The following is a 20,385-nucleotide window of genomic DNA, read 5'->3' as shown; positions in this document are numbered from 1 at the left end:
GGCGCTCAACAAGACGAATGGACAGATGGCCAGACAGACGGACGTACAGAAAAACATAGCTATATTGATTTGGCTATTGATGCTGATCAAGAATATATGTATATACTCTATGGGGTCGGAAACGTCTTTTTCTGTGTGTTACATATTTACATCCATTTTGTGCACAAATACAATATATCCTATTTACTCTTCGAGTACCGTGTATAAGTATTATCATGAGACCATTTGTAAGCCCCATATCTTTTTTAAAAAGTGGGTTTGAGGTAAAATCGTGCCGGGTAGTGTAATTTAGTGTGACATTACTCATTTCACAAATCAAATACATACTATGCAAAAGAAAAATCTTTATAAATATATTAAATATATATATCCCATTAATTTTAGTAAATGATCACAAATAGCTGTCATAAACATTTACATACCTCTATGAGTTTAGATTTAAATCTGGTTTTAGAAGCAACATTTTCCGGGAAGTACGGGGAATTAACCATACTTTCTGTGTTTATGTAGTTAGACTTAAAAGTCTCTTTTATTAATTCGAGAATTTAGGGGAGCTTTGCATAGGAATACCGAATATTTGCACTCGATAAACAAAATAATAATAATCGAATATTTCAGGTGGATATCCAACACGAAAAGCTAAGGCGCGCTTCGACAAAGGGACTTTTGCCTAACGAGAGGATAAAATATAAGTTGCTAGCACAGAACCTTCAAATTTTATTATGTACTCACCGTGTCCACCTTATGGTATGCCAAGTCCTTTAGCCAGTTTATGTAATCATAGCCCTCCAAAAAGTGGTGATTCATATGAACGGGCATGAATGTCTCATTTCCGTCATCATCAAGGCTGTCTATAGTGGTGACACCTGCTCGTCTCAGACACCGACTCAGCTCCAGCTCCTCCGTAAAGCCATCTAAGTGCTGGCAGTGGCTGGTCTTTGGATCCCTGTCTAGATCAACATAGCGTCTTAGGGCTTCATGGCTAATCACATAACCACTTTTGGAGAAGACAAAGGGCTTTAAAGCAGAAAAAAATAGAGCATATTCTAAATTGAGGAGGAATTTCAATCACCTTATGTGTGTATGTATTTTCCAGTTCATGGCCAAAGTAGATCGGCGCAGTAGGTAAAAGTTTCTTGCTGTTTATTATATGGCGGAGGTTCTCTATAACCACAAAGCTATTGGTAGAAAATGATATATTTGAATAATTAATCATTTTAATTAATTAATTAATGCATTCAAAGACATAGTAAGAGATCATGGCTTAAAAATAGACATTTATAATTATTGAAAATAAAAACGCATAATCACTTTATCACAATTTAAAATAACGCCGACAAGGTAAGAATTGCATTGTCACATATTGTACGCAGAGAGAGACTCAAATTTCAGCTTACAATTCCTTCCGTAATTCCTATTAGGTTGACGATTGTTTGATTTTAAGGTATAATTTAAAACGAGGAGGAACGTTGTGAGGCGCTTTCTACTCGTCGCAACTTTTATAGCCGGTACTCAGTCAGTAAATGTGTACGTACATTTATGCTTATTTATGCTTGTATGTAAGTATGTAACATTAGTGTAAATCATATGTACATATGTATGTAGCCTTATGTTTGAATTCCCGGTACTCAATGTACCGATGGGTAGCCACTGCAAATTAATTTCTTCATTCTGGCCTTAATAATGATCCAATCTAGCCCCAATTCTGTATTCTGATAGATATGGTCGTTACCTACGAAACAGCGTACCTGAAACCTACTTTTTAGTTTTCTCTTATCTTCCAAAGTGTGGATGTGCGGAAGTGTGGTTATGGACTCGGCTACTGATGCTGAACAAGAATATACATATGTACATACATATGTATATACCTAGGTTATGATAGGTTGAGGCTGTTGTCGGATAATTCCGACAAATTGTGGTTTATTGAGATTTTTTAACTTTCTGGGTGCGGAAAGTGGTGTGGCTAAATTTTGAAACAAACTTGATTCAATGTGATATCACATGAGTCTTTACGAGTCTCTGAGAAACAGGCGTCAAACAAAACGGACAGACAGATAGACAAACAAGCAGATAGACATACATAGACTCGGCTATGTATGTATGTCCTTTTATGAGTTACACACATTGCTCCGACCACAAATAAAATATACCCTATTTAATCTTCGAGTGCAGTGTATAAAAATACATACATAGCAATAATGACGGAGATGAATTAAGATGGGAAGGTCCTTACCTAGAGTCTTCCACTTTAAGAAACCAATCGACCTCGTCTTTGTAAACCTTAAAGGCATGTATCAAGCCTCGATGCACCAGAGTCCAATTGTCTGTACCATTGATTTCTGGTACATAGGGCTCCAGTTCATTATCGATATTGCCACTCACGAAGAGCAAGACATTGCAGTGTTTGCCCCACGTTCGTTTTACATATTGAACGGTGCTGGGATTGTTGTAGTTGTAGGGTATCATGCAGAGTATTCTGATGTCATCGTAAAGTAAGTCTACCGCAGCTTTATAGATGATTTTAGTTGGGGCTTTCGCTTTGGAGCCGCATAGGTTCACAGCGAAATATAAAGAAAGAACGGACAGGAGAATCAGAATCAACACCAAGTAGAACGCATAGTAGACACGTCCACGCGCAATCATTGTAAGTAGGTTTACTGACAAGGTTCTGAAAGAGCGAGCATGGAACAAAGAGTTCATAAAAGTAGATAAGAAGTTAATCAAACTTGTATGTACATAGATACATACATACATGGTAAGACAATTTCAAGTCATTTAGGGAGCGAACTTTAATGCCCCAAAGTTTGTATACTCTGGAAGAGACGTCCAATATTTCGATGTATATAAATTCTTTATATTTCTATGTACGCAACACATCCAAATATCTTAGTTTAAATACTAGCTACTAGCTATAAGATAAAAAGGTCGATTTTTCTATGTCGGCTGCTTTTTATACCCGGTACTCGAAGAGTAAATAGGGTATATTGTATTTGTGCACAAAGTGAATGTATGTAACGCACAGAAGGAAACGTCTCCGACCCCATAAAGTATATATATTCTTGATCAGCATCAATAGCCGAGTCGATTGAGCCATGTCTGTCTGTCCGTCCGTCTGTCCGTCCGTCTTGTTGAGCGCCTGGATCTCAGAGACCATAAAAGCTAGAGCCACCAAATTTTGCATCCATATTTCTGTGTGCTCACACTGTTACAAGTGTATTTCAAAAAAGAGCCACGCCCCCTTCCGCCTCCGCAAAAGGGCGAAAACCTCCCAAATCTAAAAGTTTGAAGATGGCAGAAAACTAAAAACGCCATTCCGTAGGGAATGACCATATCTATCAGATCACCAAATTGGGATCCAATTGGATCATTATTATAGCCACAGTGAAGAAATTTTCAGTGGCCAAACCCACCCTGTCCCGCAGCTTATAGCAGCACACTGGACGTCTGCCGCTGGCTCTGCCGCTGGCTCTGCCTCTGCCGTGAGTCTGCAGTGTGTGGGTCTAGGGAAGGGGGGCGAGCTAAAGGAGCGTGTTGGTGTGAGAAGTGTTGTAGATGTAGATGACAGATGAAAAAAAAAATTTAAAATTTGACAAATAACCGCTAATGTACAGATGTAGTACTGAGTGCCGGGTATAAAAGTTGTGACGCGTAAGAAGCGTCTCACACGACCCTTCTCGTTTTGTTTATTTCTGTATACACCGCAGTTTTAGCCTTGACTTTAGATCTATAGATCTATCTAACCTGTGATTTGGTGTAGTTTTAATACCCGGTACTCGAAGTGCTCTTGTGGTCGGAGAAATGTGCGTAACGTATAGAAGAAAACGTTTCCGAACCTAAAAAGTATGTATGTATGTATATTGTAAGTGGATACTATATAACTACAGCAACCCTATTTAGCATTGAGATTGCTGTGATACCACACTTTTACAAGTGTATTTTAAACTTCGAACCACCCCCTTTTGCCCAAGAAAGGGCAAAAATCTGCTGTTTCCACAAATATGAAGATAAGAGAACAATAAATATGCCATTACGTAGGGACTGACCATATCTATCAGATCACCTAATCGGGATTAGATTGGATCATTATTATAACCAGAATGAAGAATTTTATTTGCAGTGGCTACCCCACCCCAACTCGAACAAATCTTGAGGTTAAATACATATGTAGTTGTGACGCGTTCGAAGCGTTTCACAAACGTCCCTAGTCGATTTTTTGTAAGATACATTTGGAAATCCCAATAGACCATTATGACATTAGTGGAAGATGAGCGAGTCACACCAAACTACCTTCAGGCATATTATAGATTTTAACCTCTCATTAGGTGATGATGATGATTTTTGTGGATTTCTGTAAAATTGTAACGATAATGAAGAAACAATCTGCTTAAGTTTAAATTATTTGATAATGTGAAGCCATACAGGCCAACTTTACATATGTATGTATGTACATACATATAACTGTAAAGCTGCGTTTAGACGATGAGTCTGAATCGCAGATTCATGTAGCCTTTTCGGCTATGTCTCTCTGGTTCTGCCCTCAGCTATGATCCACGATTCATGCCAAATGATTCAACGCACTCGTTGTTTACTAACAAATCGCGATTGAGAACGACCTTAAGAAGGTTGGCGCGAGATCGCAAGCGCAAACGAGCAAAGAGCAGAAAAAAGAGCAGATCGCGAGAACGAGACACGGTCAGAGAGCTCTCGCCATTTCGTAGTCGTATTTTGCATCGGTCGTTTTTTTTAGATCAGTTGTATTTTATATTAGTCTTTTTAAATGTTATTAAAAATAAAATTCAATTATAAGACAATATATTTAAAATATATTCTTCTATTATTATATTTATATTATTTATATATATAAAAGAAAGTCGTATTTGTTACAACACTTATAACTCGAGAACGGCTGGACCGATTGCCATGGTTTTTGATTTGTTGGATTTGTTTCCGTCCCGAGTAGCAGAATACATCTTAAAAACAACTTATGGCCTGGTTGTTGCGACCTTTAAGCCAAAACTTAATTTTTTTCTGAAGACATCATGTGTGTGTTCAGAAATTTGTCTAAAAAGTTAATTTGTTCATTTGTTTTTCATTTTTATTTGTTTAATCATATTTAATATTTGTTTAATTTTGTATTAGTCCTTTTAATAACAATGCCGCGTCCTAGAAGATCTAATCTTTCCCAGCGAAGCCGTAATGCAATTAGGCAACGGAATATCGCGAGTCAATTATCTGATGGAGAACAGCGCCGCGTTAGTATGAAGCAAAGAAGGGCCTTAATTCGTGCTTTTCAAATACAAGAGCAAAGAGAGAGAAATCGTCGAGCTTATCGTACAGATGCACAGAGGAATAATCTTCGAAGTGCAAGAATAAATGGTTCAAGTATTGATTTGAATCGAGCAGCGTTTCTGTATGATTGCACCATCGACTACAGCTTGCATCGTTTAGTTTGCATTGGTCCAATGGACGTTGTTTGCCAGCATTGTAGAGCATTGAAGTTTGCTGGTGAAACGCCTGGTTTGTGCTGCCTTAGTGGTAAAGTGAAATTGCCATTATTGGTCCCGCAACCAGAGCCATTGTGCTCCCTGCTTTATGGCGAAACACTAGAATCACGACATTTTCTAGCGTTTCTGCATTGCTGAACGATCTATCTGCTGATGATTTCTCGAAGCAGTTGCTGACTATCGCTAATGGCCGTGTTCCTATCTACAAATAGAGCGGTTTGATTTCATCTCCTCCAAATTGTTGCAATTTCGTATCATCAAAAGACGAGCTTATCAACAAAGTATTCCCGGATATCATTGCTAACCACAAAAATCCTAAATGGTTAAGTGAGCGAGCAATTTTGGCCTCTAAAAATAAAAATGTAGATGACCTCAATCTTAATTCAAAATCAAATCGTAGGTACTCTGTATTCATTCAAATCTATCGACTGTGTAACAAACGAAGAAGAAGCCACTAATAATCCAACTGAATTTTTAAACTCCTTGGATGTGCCTGGTTTACCACCGCACAATTTAAAACTTAAAGTTGGCTCGGTAGTCATCATGCTTAGAAATTTAATCCAACCAAAACTGTGTAATGGAACGCGTTTGGTGATAAGAAAACTGATGAGCAATGTGATTCACGCGTCGATACTTAAAGGAAAATTTAAAAATGATGAAGTTCTTATTCCAAGGATTCCGATGATCCCAACGGATATGCCTTATGAGTTTAAACGAATTCAATTCCCGATTCGTCTTGCCTTCGCCATGACGATCAACAAATCACAGGGCCAATCCTTGACTGTTTGTGGCCTCAATCTAGAATATGCATGTTTTTCTCATGGTCAATTGTATGTGGCATGCTCACGTGTCGGCAAACCATCCGCTTTATTTGTTCTTGCGCCTGACCAAGAAACAAAGAATGTTACCACAAAGTGCTTGAATGAAAATCCTATTACCATCGCATTGGATCATTGCAACCTAAAGAAGATGCACAGCATAAATTCTTGCAAATATACTTCATGGGCAATATGGAAGAACAAATTGACAGGCGTCAAGGGATCAACACAGCTACGAAGAGAGCAATTCTCCAAGATCTGCAGCAAATGCTTCATGGACATCATGCATTGGTCAGGCTGTTCAAGACTGCTTTAGAGCGCATGCCAAGTGATTGCAATTCGGTCAAGTCAATTAAATACATTTACAAATATGTCACGAAAGGGAGCGACATGGCGGTTTTTGGTATCCAAACATCCAATACCAACGATGAAATCACGCGCTATCAAGTTGGTACTTTTTTGTTTCTATCTATATAAACATATTATTTTGTATCATTGTTTTACGTTCATCAAAGCTTTAATTAGTTCAGCTAAAAAGTAACACGACATTCATTGACTGTCAGGCGGTGCGAAGTTCGCCGGGTCAGCTAGTAATATATGAAACACACCGTTCATATGACGCGTTACAATACCCGCTGATGTTTTGGCAAGGAGACGATGGATATCACTTTAATATCAAAATTATTAATTCATTGAATGGTAAGATCAATATTGTTGTTTTCATTTTAACTTGATATACATTTTATTCTGTTTGCTTTTAGTACTCAAAAAAAGTTGTAATTTCTAATTTAGTAGAGAGTAGCTGTAAGAGTCTTTAACCTACATATTACGGGTTCTAAAATACAATTTTTACTGCATTTGTTTCAGGTGAGGAAACTACCAAGAAGGTTACTTCGATGAATTATTACGCAAATCGTTTGATGATCCGTGAAAATTCTGACAATTATTTGTTGCGATTTCGTAGACTGCTTCAACAATATGGCGTTGACATGTACGTTAAAATCGAAACGGAGCGCCTGACTTTCATTCGGTGGAATCAAGCTAAATTGCGTTCGGAAGATTATATCCATTTACGCGATGCAATTGGCACAGAAGGAGATTCAGAAAATGTTGGTCGATTGACTATTTTACTGGCGGCATACATAGGTAGCCCGCGTCATTTGCATGAAAATGCGCAAGATGCAATGACATATGTTCGTCATTATGGTCGGCCAGATCTATTCATTACATTTACATGTAATCCAAAATGGATAGAAATTATTCAATTGCTGCTTCCCGGACAAACATCAAGTGATCGACACGACATCACCGCACGTGTTTTCAGGCAATTCGGTCACTAATGAATTACATTGTTAAGCAACACTTCTTTGGGAATACCCGATGCTGGATGTATTCAATCGCATGGCAACGAGAAGGGACGTGTGAGACGCTTCTTACGCGTCACAACTTTTATACCCGGCACTCAGTACTACATCTGCACTTTAGCGGTTATTTGTCAAATTTTACATTTTTTCTTCATCTGTCATCTACATCAACAACTCTGCTCACGCCAACACGCTCCTTTAGCTCGCCACCCTCCCCTATAGACACACACTTCAGAGTCGCGGCAGAGGCAGAGGCGTGTCAGGGGCAGAGCGAAGCAGAGTGTGAATGCTGCGGGACGGGGTGGGTTTGGCCACTGCAAATTAATTTCTTCATTGTGGCTATAATAATGATCCAATCGTATCCCAATTTGGTGATCTGATAGATATGGTCATTCCCTACGGAATGAAATACACTTGTAAAAGTGTGAGCATTCAGAAGTCTAGATGCAAAATTTGGTAGCTCTAGCTCTTATAGTCTCTGAGAACTAGCCGACAAACAAGACGGACAGACGGACGGACGGACGGACGGACGGACGGACGGACAGACAGACATGACTCAATCAGTCAGTGTTTCATTAAGAGTTTCATTCTCATAAAATTACATCGTAAATATGATTATGCCTTTGTTCGATGTTGGAAATTTATGGGTATATGTACTTAAGTATGTAGGTGGAGCTCAATATACATATGTACATACAATGTATTTAATATTCAAAAATAGGAAATCTAGCTTTGATAACCATGGGTTTTTTTCCAGTGCAGAGACAATATTTAAAATATGTTTGCAACGTGTATATTATATTACTTTTCGACAGTCGTCTAGTTTCATAGACTGATGACAGCGTTCGGACCGTTTGGAAAGACCGGATTGCCAATTTTTAAATTGTGCGGGTACTTTTTGTACCAAAAAGTAGGTCAAAAGTATGACGTTTTCGCTGCTGTTTCTGTATGTATATCTTTGCGTTGCTGTTGACCAACCGGTTTCACTTTCAATATTTTGCGGAGCGATGTCTGAACTTGCTTTGTGAGTCGTGGTCAAGTCGGAGTCTCTTCCAGACGGTTGTAGTCCCAGCATCAGCTTTATCCGCAGCATGAATTGAAGGGTAAGGACAGCAGAAAACGTGGGTTCATGTGCATTTTATTCATAGATTGTTAGTTTCATTAGTTTCAGCTGGTTGCAGGGTGAGGTTTTGGTGCCCCGTGGCAGCATAAAACTTTCACCCGACGGATGCATTTTCTATTAATGAATGAGTTTTTGATACATTTTCTCTTGGAAGTTAGCTTTCTCGGGAAAATGATGTCTCTCAAATTGCATAATTTGTGATTTTATTTGCCATGGACCGACAATATCAAAGACATTCTTACTGCATCTAGGTAACTGATAAGTTAAGTAAAATCAAAGCCACATAACATATAAGCCGATATTGAAACTCATTAGAATATATGAATAGATTTTCGCTTATTTTGAATGCTAGTGAAAATGGTGTTACATGGTATGTAGAATGAGTACAGGTGCGTTGAGCAATCCACTACAGAGCTCAGATGGCTGACAGAGACAGTACAGTCACGGCTGACTTCGCTTTGAGGAAGCTTTCGATTGGGCTCAGAACGTGAGTTGATTACCAGACTGCTGGCCACGCGCTGTTAGACATATTTTTCATTTTGTTAGTGGCTCAAGATGCTTAATAAAACAATTTGCACACATGGTTGTGTCTCCCCAAATTGGGAAGCATATGTTGGCATTTAAATAGTGAGGAATAGCCCGCTTCGTCCATGGAATCCATACATACGTATTTTGGTTGGTAGACTGCCAAATTTAGTAATATTCGAAAATATATACATAGGTTCTAGAGATGAGCCTAAGTTAGTTGAGCGGCTCACGGGGGTATAAATTTGTCAGAAACTGTCAAATAAAGTATAAGGCATCATAAATTAAAATTCAATTTTAAATTAGTAATACTTTGCTTTGCAAATACGACTGCATAATAAGGCGTCTGTTCACACCAATATGCAAATGACTTTCGGCTAGACACGGTAAGAGGTTCTTCCCAGAACGGATACAGAACCCCGGATCTGCCTGAACCCATTTCTCATCCCTGATCAGCAACCTGGGATCATTCGATGGTATGAGATAAATAATTTGTATTACGCTCGCGTAGTAAACTGTATTTGAGCTCCCACCTATTGACATTTTGTGTGGTTTTCTAGCTAGTTGTCGGGTTTTTTTTTACCCATTCAAGAGATAATAGCAACAAAGAAACTGACTGCCTCTGTCAGGTCAATCTAAAAATAAAATAATAAATAAATAACACACACTAGCCAAACTCCATACAATGGAAACCATAGAATTCATTCCATTTGTTTGTGTCAATTGTGTCCAAGATAACTGAATTTAAGGAAATTGAGTTAAGGCTGTGAATGAAGAATAAGTGACATGGTCGGTCAATCTGTTCTCTCATAACACAAGACCTACCACAATCAATATTGGCTTCAGACATGGCCATCTTTTTTTCTGGTGACTGACTCGTAGGCTGGCTGAACCGAGGATCACGTATACAGGTGAAACGAGGAGGGACGTGTGAGACCCGGTACTCAGTCAGTATATATGTACATTTGTACATATGCATCTATGTACATTCATATGCATGTATGTATGCAACTTTAGTGTGATACACATGTACATACATATGTACATTTTTTAAACATTTTTTCGAATTTTACATTTTTTCTACATTTACAACAACAAGCAAGCATAAGCAAAGCTGCTGGAATGGGTGGGGAGAGGCCGCTGCAAATGAATTTCCTCATTCTGGCTATAATAATGATCTGAGCCGATCTTAATTCGGTGATCTGATGGATATAGTCATTCTCTACCGGAAATTTTTGAAATAAAATTTTAACAGTGTGATTTGGTGACTCTACCTCCTATAGTCAGTGACATCCAAGCGCTCATCAAGACGGATATACTGACAGACTTCGCTATGTCGACTCGGCTATTGATGCTGATCAAAAATGTATGCATATGTATGTATGTATGTATGTATGTATACATACATTATGGGGTCGGAAACGATTTCTTCTGTGCGCTCCGACCACAAATACGCTATATCCTATTTAATTGAGTCCCTGGAATTTAAACGACAACATTCATGCTATGAAATCAGTGTTTGAGATCATTTATTATGTCTTTTGTCTATGCAGGGAGAAATCAAAAGCGATTTGCATACCTATAGTTGGATTTACTAGCTTATCAATACGAAATAACAATTGCACAAATGCATTGTGAACAATTGCAGTCGCAGTTGCTATTGCACGATTCCATACAGGGAACAAATCAACACGGTCGCATTTAGCAAGCTATCGCGTCCTTAGCTCAATGTCAAACCCAAGCTATTGCTATCGCTATCTGTCTAACTATCTATCTATCTATGAAACTCTCTCAATCTATTTTGTTTGGTTCTGATCAGGCACTTGCTTTGAAATGTTGCTGTTTGCTACGAACTGAAGCTGAAAGCTATTTATAAATCTCTAAAACGATAGAAATTTGGGTATGTTAATGGACGGATTTGGGTGCCAATCCAATCCCTTTCTGCTGAATCGAAGACTTATATTAATGTATTTTAATTGATTTTAGAATAATAATGTACATACAGTTGCGAAAAAAATAATAGCACCACTACAACACATTTTGTTCTTGGACAAAAAAAAAGCAATTACTGTTGTGATTTTTTTAAATTGTTAGTTTTTTCATATAGTTAAGTATTCCCCATTAACAAACAAAGTGTTGCCTTTCTTCAAAATTCTGTCTTTATATTTTTTTTGTTGAACTTTAAGAAAAAATACCACGAATATGGCGAAAACGAGAAGGGACGTGTGAGACGCTTCTTACGCGTCACAACTTTTATACCCGGCACTCAGTACTACATCTGCACTTTAGCGGTTATTTGTCAAATTTTACATGTTTTCTTCATCTGTCATCTACATCAACAACACTGCTCACGCCAACACGCTTCTTTAGCTCGCCACCCTCCCCTATAGACACACACTGCAGAGTCGTGGCAGAGGCAGAGGCAGAGACGTGTCAGGGGGAGAGGCCATAAACAGCGCGAAGCAGAGTGTGAATGAGAGAATGTGTAAAAAACAAATATAAGCTGCGGGACGGGGTGGGTTTAGCCACTGCAAATTAATTTCTTCAGTGTGGCCATAATAATGATCCAATCGTATCTATGGTCATTCCCTACGGAATGGCGTTTTTAGTTTTCTTTTATCTTCAAAATTGTAGATTTGGGAGGTTTTCGCCCTTTTGCGGGGGCGGAAAGGGGCGTGGCTCATTTTCGAAATACACTTGTAACAGTGTGAGCATACAGAAGTATGGATGCAAAATTTTGTGGCTCTAGCTCTTATAGTCTCTGAGTACTAGGCGCTCACCAGGACGGACAGACGGACGGACGGACAGACGGACAGACAGACATGGCTCTATCGACTCGGCTATTGATGCTGATCAAGAATATATATACTTTATGGGGTCGGAAACGTTTCCTTCTGTGCGTTACATACAACCGTTATCCGCACAAATACAATATACCCTATTTACTCTTCGAGTACCGGGTATAAAAATAATAGCACCGTTAGCACTATTTTAAGTGAATATCCGTAATTTCGCGGAATTGAATTTGTATAAACCACGTATTTATTAGTTTTAACTAATATTTCATTGTTTCTATCATAAAAGCTAATAATAATCATTACAATAATACGTGGAAAGCTCTGAAATGCGAAAAAGCGCGACCCTTGCAAAAAATTTATGTTTGACGTAAAAACTTACAGAGAATTTGGTCAATTGGTAGGTAGTTTCAATAAAATGATTAAAAACGCCTTAAGCTATGAAGAAAAGTGTAAAACACGTGGATGAAAACGATGTATGACCCCTTTTAGGGTCAAAAGCCTGATTCGCGAGAGCAAGAAGGTTCCCTTCAAGCCTGCTATCGAGCTTAAAAAAAGAGCTTAAAATAAAAGCGACGGGCTAGAAAGTTTGGAAATATCTTAGACAACATAGCCTAAAAGCCTGCTGCCCAAAAAAAATCGCACTTTTAAACGCCAGACAAAGTACTAAGCACATGATGTTTGCAAGGGAGCATGCCAATTGGACATCCCTATAATGGCGCATAAATTTTAATGTCAGATGAGTAAAAAGTGTTTTATTTACTGAAAAGGGATCTCGATCATACTTAGACGTTCAAGGAACACCAGTACACCGAAGAAAACCATTAAAAATAAAAGGTTGAATTTAATGGTATGGGCCTGCTTCTCTTACTATGAAGTAGGGCCAATTCATTGACAATAAACCATCATGGATCAGCACGTGTCCTTGAATTTCATGGAGACAGTAATGCTACCCTTTGCAGAATACGAAATTCCACTCGTATGGGTCTTTCAAACGGAAATTAGCCCCAGCATGAAAGCAAAGGAATGGTTCGGGGCCAACACTGAACGTGTTAAAGTGGCCTGCACAGTCGCCTGACATAAAACCGATCGAAAATCTGTGGTCCGACGTCCAGAAGGCAGTTGCTGATTCCAAACCAACCACTGTCGGATCACTTTGAGAACAAATTTAAGAGACCTGGTCCAAAGCTCCCCAAAAGCTATGTCTGGACTTAGTGGATTCCATGCCAAGACGCTGCGCAGCTGATGTTGCCAAAATAGGCCACTGAACTAAATCTTGAATGATAAATATTGATTTAAAATTAATAGTTCAAAAGTGTTAACTAAGAAATTCATTACTTGTTGGTCATTTTTTAAATTTTAAATCCATTTTTCAAAAGAGGTGCTATTATTTTTTTCGCCTAATTTTACGAGTTTCTCTAAAGTTCCTTAAATAACTTAAAAGCCTTACAAAAAAGGTGCTTTTTTTTTTTTTTGTTCCCAGATTTGTAAGAGTCTTCCCTTTCTAAAAATGTGCTTAAAGTTTCCTTAAAGTTAAAAATGTGAGTTGGGCAACTATTTGAAAATTGCTTGTGGTGGTGGTGCTATTATTTTTTTCACAGCTGTATGTATGTTACTGTCGTCTTAAGTAATTCAGTTCATTATAAGGTGAAGGAAGAGGCTAATCTTTCTCCATCTAATTATACCCGGTACTCGAAGAGTAAATAGGGTATATTGTATTTGTGGGGAATAACGGTTGTATGTAACGCACAGAAGGAAACGTTTCCGACCCCATAAAGCATCAATAGCCGAGTCGATTGAGCCATGTCTGTCTGTCCGTCCGTCCGTCCGTCTTGTTTGTCGGCTAGTTCTCAGAGACTATAGGAGCTAGAGCCACCAAAGTTTGGCTCCAGACTGCTGTATGCTCACACTGAAACCAGTGTACTTCAAAAATTAGCCCAGCCCCCTTCCGCCTCCGCAAAAGGGCGAAAACCTCCCAATCCTACAATTTTGAAGATAAAAGAAAACTAAAAACGCCATTCCGTAGGGAATGACTACACCTATCAGATCTCCAAATTAGGATCCGATTGGATCATTATTATGGCCACAATGAAGAAATTAATTTGCAGTGGCTAAACCCACCCCGTCCCGCAGCTTATATTTGTTTTTTACACATTCTCTCATTCACACTCTGCTTCGCGCAGCTTGTGACCTCTGCCTCTGACACGTCTCTGCTTCTGCCGCCACTTTGCCGCCTCTCTGCTGCGTTTCTGCCCTGACTCTGCAGTGTGTTGCTCTAGGGGAGGGTGGCGAGCAAAAGGAGCGTGTTGGCGTGAGTAGTGTTGTTGGTGTAGATGACAGATGAAGAAAAAATGTATAATAACCGCTAAGGTGCAGATGTAGTACTGAGTGCCGGGTATAAAAGTTGTGACGCGTAAGAAGCGTCTCACACGTCCCTTCTTGTTTCAGTTTAAAAAGTGTACACTTTAAAGTTGCATAAAATTTGCTTATTATTTAACAATAAATTGGTTAGTTGCCTTCGGTTGGTTGCCTAACCTTAATCTAATATCAATATAAATATATGTATATGTATGTATACATACATTTTCTTCTTTAACGTATTTTAAGTACGAAAATAAAACTTTTTAAGAACAATTTTCATTAAACTAAATGACTGGCTAATATTTTTCAGCAACACGTTTTGCAGTAACGTCTTTTTTATAATCACAGCGCTTTGTTAAAACTTATGTACCTATGTACATAGGTGGTTGGTGAGGCCCATCGATATCAATTTAATGATTGAAACTATCACAGAGCTCAGTTAATTTGATATACATAAGAACGAATCATACATCCGCCTTTATAGCTTAAAGTCTTTGCACAGGTTGTCTTTTGTTTTTAATTTATTTTTCTCTTCGACTTCCGCATAACTGGTAACAACCGGCATCATTACATAGTTCTTCTTAATCTCTTGAAATGTGGTCGTGGGAGTGGCTATAGCCGGTGCTATTATTGATGCATCCATTGATGTCGCTGATGGAGTGGTGCTAAGTGGTAGGAGGGGCATTGTTATCTCACTAAACGGAACTGTTTGTGGAGTTGCTATATTTTCAGCTGCACCGTTTTCAATTCTTATTGCTTGTTGGCCTGTTGCTGATGCGGATGTTGCTGTTGAGTCGGAGATAGCTCTTTCGTTCTTATTAAATACATTATAAACGCTGGGATAGACAAGCAAGAATGATGATTGTGGTGCTTTGTGCAAAAGCTCCAAAGCCGCTTCGTAGCTAGGTAAGCCCGATACCAATGTATATTCCGGCACAGGATCAGCTGCATCCGGATGCAGCTTCAATGCTTCGATATCAACAATTGTGCACTGTGTGGAATTATTCGGATTACTGCGATCTAAAAATGAAACATAAAATGGGTTATTATGCTTGTATGTAAATCGGAGTGGAAAGTGTGTAAGACTTTTATATATATAATTTAACTGGAAAAATATTCCGAAAGATGAAATCATCATCATTTACAATGAGATACATTGCGTATACATTGCGTGGTTGATGAAGAATTTAAAAAACAAAACAAACGAGAAGGGACTTGTGAGACGCTTCTTACGCGTCACAACTTTTATACCCGACACTCAGTACTACATCTGCACCTTAGCGGTTATTTGTCAAATTTTACATTTTTTCTTCATCTGTCATCTACATCAACAACACTACTCACGCCAACACGCTCCTTTAGCTCGCCACCCTCCCCTAGAGCAACACACTGCAGAGTCAGGGCAGAGACGCGGCAGAGGCAGAGACGTGTCAGAGGCAGAGGTCTCTGCCACTGCGCGAAGCAGGGTGTGAATGAGAGAATGTGCAAAAAACAAATATAAGCTACGGGACGGGGTGGGTTTTGCCACTGCAAATTAATTTCTTCATTGTGGCCATAATAATGCTCCAATCGGCTCCAATTTGGAGATCTGATAGGTGTGGTCATTCCCTACGGAATGGCGTTTTTAGTTTTCTTTTATCTTCAAAATTGTAGGATTGGGAGGTTTTCGCCCTTTTGCGGGGGAGGAAGGGGGCGTGGCTAATTTTTAAAGTACACTGGTTTCAGTGTGAGCATACAGCAGTCTGGAGCCAAACTTTGGTGGCTCTAGCTTTTATAGTCTCTGAGAACTAGCCGACAAACAAGACGGACGGACAGACGTGGCTCAATCGACTCGGCTATTGATGCTGATCAAGAATATATATACTTTATGGGGTCGGAGACGTTTCCTTCTGTGCGTTACATACAACCGTTATTCGCAAAAATACAATATACCCTATTTACTCTTCGAGTACCGGGTATAAAAAATCATTGAAACTCTACTACGATTTATTGTGGAATATTTATTTATAGGTGGCAATTTTAGGTAACACGAATCCGTAGATATCCCGAAATACGATTATAAATGTTGATTAATTGTTTTCTTTTTCCGTTAATTTTTAATCAGAAATCTCACATTTCGGGTCGACCAAGATTAGAATCTCTATCGTCATAACATTTCTATGAGAGAGCGTAATCACTACAAAACGGAATTATGATCCCATTGCCGAATACTTACTGTTGCGTTTCCAGGTCCGAAACTGATGGTAAAGAAAGCACGAGCAGATGCAAAAGACCAACGATATGAGGATCAGTGTGAAAACGATACCCATCCACAACTCGTTCATGAACTTGTCGTATTCCAGCTGCTGCTGCAGCTGATCCACAGTGCTTCCGTCCAGGAAGGCCACGTCAAAGTCCATAGCCGCATCACTGGAGTTTCTTGGGGGGGAAGTAGCTTCGTTAAACTTTTGATGATGCTTTAGCTGAATGGAGTTAATAATCGTAGCTCCAATGTGCTTCAGGAAATCACTTTTGGCCAGGGCGTCCAGAGTGGTGATTGTGGGTGTTGATTCCTCGGCCCCATATGACTGTTTGACACTGTTCAGAATCTGGTGAGCCGCCGTTCCAGCGTAGTGGTCGAAATGTATATCATGCGACAGTTCGTAGTTCAACGCTCGTGGCAGGCCCTCCATGTTTTACTTTTATACTACTTAAATTATCCGAGAAAGTCATATAGCGTATTGTGTCTCCGTCGGCTCGGCACACTTTCACTGTTTGAGTTTCTTCTTGCTGCTACGAGAATCTTACGTTCTGAATCTTGCTCTACCGCACGCTCACGTCCGGCAAGCACGGGGTCGAAAAAAAGACTGATCGTGCGCCGAGCAAACAGAGAGTGCCCGCTAAGCTAGCACTCGGTGGAATTCCAGTCAAGAGAGAGGATGAGAGCGGTTGGTTTCCAATTTCCATTCCTCTCTCGTTGGTTTTACGCATCTCTGGGAAAAAGGCACTCTGAACTGCTGGAGAACGATCTTCGTTATTTCTCTGAGAGAAATCGCCCAACGTTAGTCTTCTGTGCTCACAGACAATGCCTTCGTATTGTGGTCCCATAATTGGCGTTACAAAGCGGCGGCGCACATGTTGCCCGGGAAAAGAGGGCAGGGAATGGGTGGAGGTGCCCGAACAGAACTGTGGCTGCAGAAACAACGATCTGTATTTATGTTTGGGTTTCGTTTCGCTTCTTCTTGCAGCCCGTCAAATGACATACATATCTCCTTTTACAGTTCTTCTTGCATTGTTCGTCGTGGGTTTTGTAGCTATATATGTATTTGTTGTTTGTACCCCGCCTGAAGGGTCCATTGGCCGGCCATGCCAAACCGATTCTCTTTTTCTTCTTAGCCTTTTTATTTATTTCTTTTGACGTGGTATGGTTTTGAATAACATTTATGTACGTGCAGATATCTTATTTCTGGCACGCCTGTATACATACATATGTATGTATGTACATACATACATACATAACAGAGGTACGTCTTCTTTTAGGTAAAAATGTGTATGTATCTGCTATTCTGCATAACTGAAATGACTGGTAGAGGAATAGCTGAGCTCCAAAAGTGTTACACCTGTGGTTTCTTAACCACAGCTGGTTTATTTATGATTGATACCATACTTTTACTTTTCCTCGCTAGAACCAAGTATATTAATTGACTAAAACATAGCATATGTTATTGCGCCATATGTATGTTATTGCGCCAAAGTATAAGGAAATACAACTTTGTTTTATAAGTAAAAAAAAAAAATAAATAATACTAATTTCGATTTTTAAAGTATACAAAATTCTTATAAGATGACTGATGTGGCTTTCTTTTCCTACGATTTTGAAACGAGTTTAGTATGTATGTATGTATGTATGTATATGTACATATGTATATGTAAGCCGACCGACTTTCTAACTACAGGTACAAGTACAGGTACAGATCTAAAGTAAAGATTTAGTACTGAGTAACGGGTCTAAAAGTTGTGACGCGTACGCAGCATCTCACACGTCCCTTCTCGTTTAAAATGTATTCCTTTTGATAATGCATACATCTATTTTATATTTTCGAACATGCATTAACTTCGCTCACCGTTGTCAACCTTCTGACCGTAGTGAATCGGACTTTATTTAATCTTGAACATGATATTTTACCGCTTACCGCTTCTACCAGATCTACAACTTTGAGTTTAATACTTATCACAGTTATGAAACGTCCATTGGTCTGTACTAAATTTGTCCCTTAACTGAGTAGAAAATATTTTGAACTACCTTTGTTCACACTGTCAATCGATTCTAGAGTAATTAAACCAGATAATAACTTTCACATTTTGCCCAAATTGAGTAATCAGCAACAGACTCTTGGGTATCGGAATCATCAGTCTCGCCATTCGGGCGGTTTCTTGAACACATTTTGAATCGCATCCAAGAGCCACATGTGGGTGTTAAAATCATGTTATCCTACCGGGAACAAGAAGCACTTGTTCTCTTCTTACAACGGCGTCAGCTTCCCATCTTCTGTTAATTTTTGAAGCTCAGCAAGCCGCAAGGAAGACCAACTGTGAGGCAGCCAAGGGGCAAGGGGCGAACCGTCAAAAGCAACAATGGTAATCGCTGTAGTTGACGGGGGTAGTAATGCGAAACATTGCTCAAACGGACCAAGACTGAAACAAGGCAAGAGTCGTAAACGTTCCGATGCCTCCGCAGTCCACTCATCTGTGATATATGTACATATGTAGGTCATGCAACCTTCAACGTTCCGGGTAGCCCTACACAACTTTACCTGCAACTTCGCCTCTGACTTCTCTACAAAACATTGTCTTTGGACGTTTTGTTTTTTTGTGATTTGTGGAAACAAAGAGTGAGAAGCTACATATGTACATACATACATATGTATCCTTTCACATTCTTATGTTAAGGAAAGTAGCTTTGTATTATGTAAGTACATGCGTAGTATGTACATACATATGTACAATGTATACCTTATGATGTCGCCGTTTGTTTTCATGTTTCTACACATCATTAAGTGCACCATTGAGTGCGCCTTTTACCATGCACAATTAAAAACGCAGTTGTGTATAGAGCTCGAAAACACCAAGACTTAAGCGGGCCCAAAACTTTTCTTCTCTAGTTAAGCCTACCTACAGTTATCCTATAACTTTCAACTGCACTCTGCAGCCGACCCACCAATTTAATGTCAATGAACCGCAGCTGTTATGTTTATATACACATCACTCCGTCCACAGATACACACAATCGCACGATGAGCTCTCCAAAAGTTGTGCACCTTCCGCCGTTGTCGTTACTTGGATTTTACTTTATTTGTTTAAGGGTTTTCCGACTGGTTATCTTGAGCGTCAAGTTCGTTGCTCTTGGCTGGTCGGCTTCCTGGTAAGTTACTTATGATTTTATTTTATTTTATTGTCATATACATATGCATGTATGTATGTATGTACATATGTACATTGTATTTTTTCTACCCTTTTCTCATCAATGGCTGCCAGATTTTGGTTTTATTTTTTGGTTAATCGGTCTGAATTTTCTCTACACAACATTTCATTGAACAGTATGAGGAATCCGATCAGTTACACTTACTCACCCCAATCGCTGACATTAGTTAGCTGATATGATTTATTGATAACCTACGCTTACAACAAAAGTAGTTCGCATTAGAGATCTGAAATTATTATTGATCTTACCCCCGATCCGTTGTTGAAACTAAATTACTTACTACTAAAAACAACAAATATGCTAGATACATACATATGTATGTACATACATACATATATTCTAAACACCTATGCAAACAACAGGTGGGATTTTATACATATATTCAAGAGTTAAATGAATCCATAGAATCAACATGGACCCGACACACGTAGGCC

At 39.1% G+C, this 20,385-nt stretch overlaps 2 protein-coding genes across 4 annotated transcripts; both read right to left on the bottom strand.

The window, feature by feature from the left end:
- Positions 1–411: 411 nt before the first annotated feature.
- LOC117894725 (glycoprotein-N-acetylgalactosamine 3-beta-galactosyltransferase 1) lies at positions 412–2,758 on the bottom strand. Of its 3 annotated transcripts, none has more exons than XM_034801913.1 (4): positions 2,234–2,753; positions 1,073–1,178; positions 733–1,017; positions 412–670 (listed from the first exon to the last, which is right to left on the bottom strand). In XM_034801913.1, the coding sequence occupies exons 1-4, from the start codon at positions 2,698–2,700 to the stop codon at positions 533–535; spliced, it is 996 nt and encodes a 331-aa protein (XP_034657804.1). In that variant the 5' UTR covers positions 2,701–2,753; the 3' UTR covers positions 412–532. The 3 variants fall into 3 exon arrangements, with proteins under 3 accessions (XP_034657804.1, XP_034657805.1, XP_034657806.1); XM_034801914.1 differs by having other exon boundaries at positions 535–670; positions 729–1,017; positions 2,234–2,755; XM_034801915.1 differs by lacking the exon at positions 412–670 and having other exon boundaries at positions 901–997; positions 2,234–2,758.
- Positions 2,759–14,727: 11,969 nt separating this feature from the next.
- LOC117894735 (protein commissureless 2) lies at positions 14,728–17,352 on the bottom strand. Its single transcript, XM_034801933.1, has 2 exons — positions 16,706–17,352; positions 14,728–15,510 (listed from the first exon to the last, which is right to left on the bottom strand). The coding sequence occupies exons 1-2, from the start codon at positions 17,160–17,162 to the stop codon at positions 14,969–14,971; spliced, it is 999 nt and encodes a 332-aa protein (XP_034657824.1). The 5' UTR covers positions 17,163–17,352; the 3' UTR covers positions 14,728–14,968.
- Positions 17,353–20,385: the final 3,033 nt, after the last annotated feature.

Source organism: Drosophila subobscura, chromosome J (assembly GCF_008121235.1).
Source record: "Drosophila subobscura isolate 14011-0131.10 chromosome J, UCBerk_Dsub_1.0, whole genome shotgun sequence".
NCBI classification, from domain to species: Eukaryota; Metazoa; Arthropoda; class Insecta; order Diptera; family Drosophilidae; genus Drosophila; species Drosophila subobscura.
The sequence above is the reverse complement of the archived record's forward strand: the minus strand, read 5'-3'. Positions and strand labels throughout refer to the sequence as shown.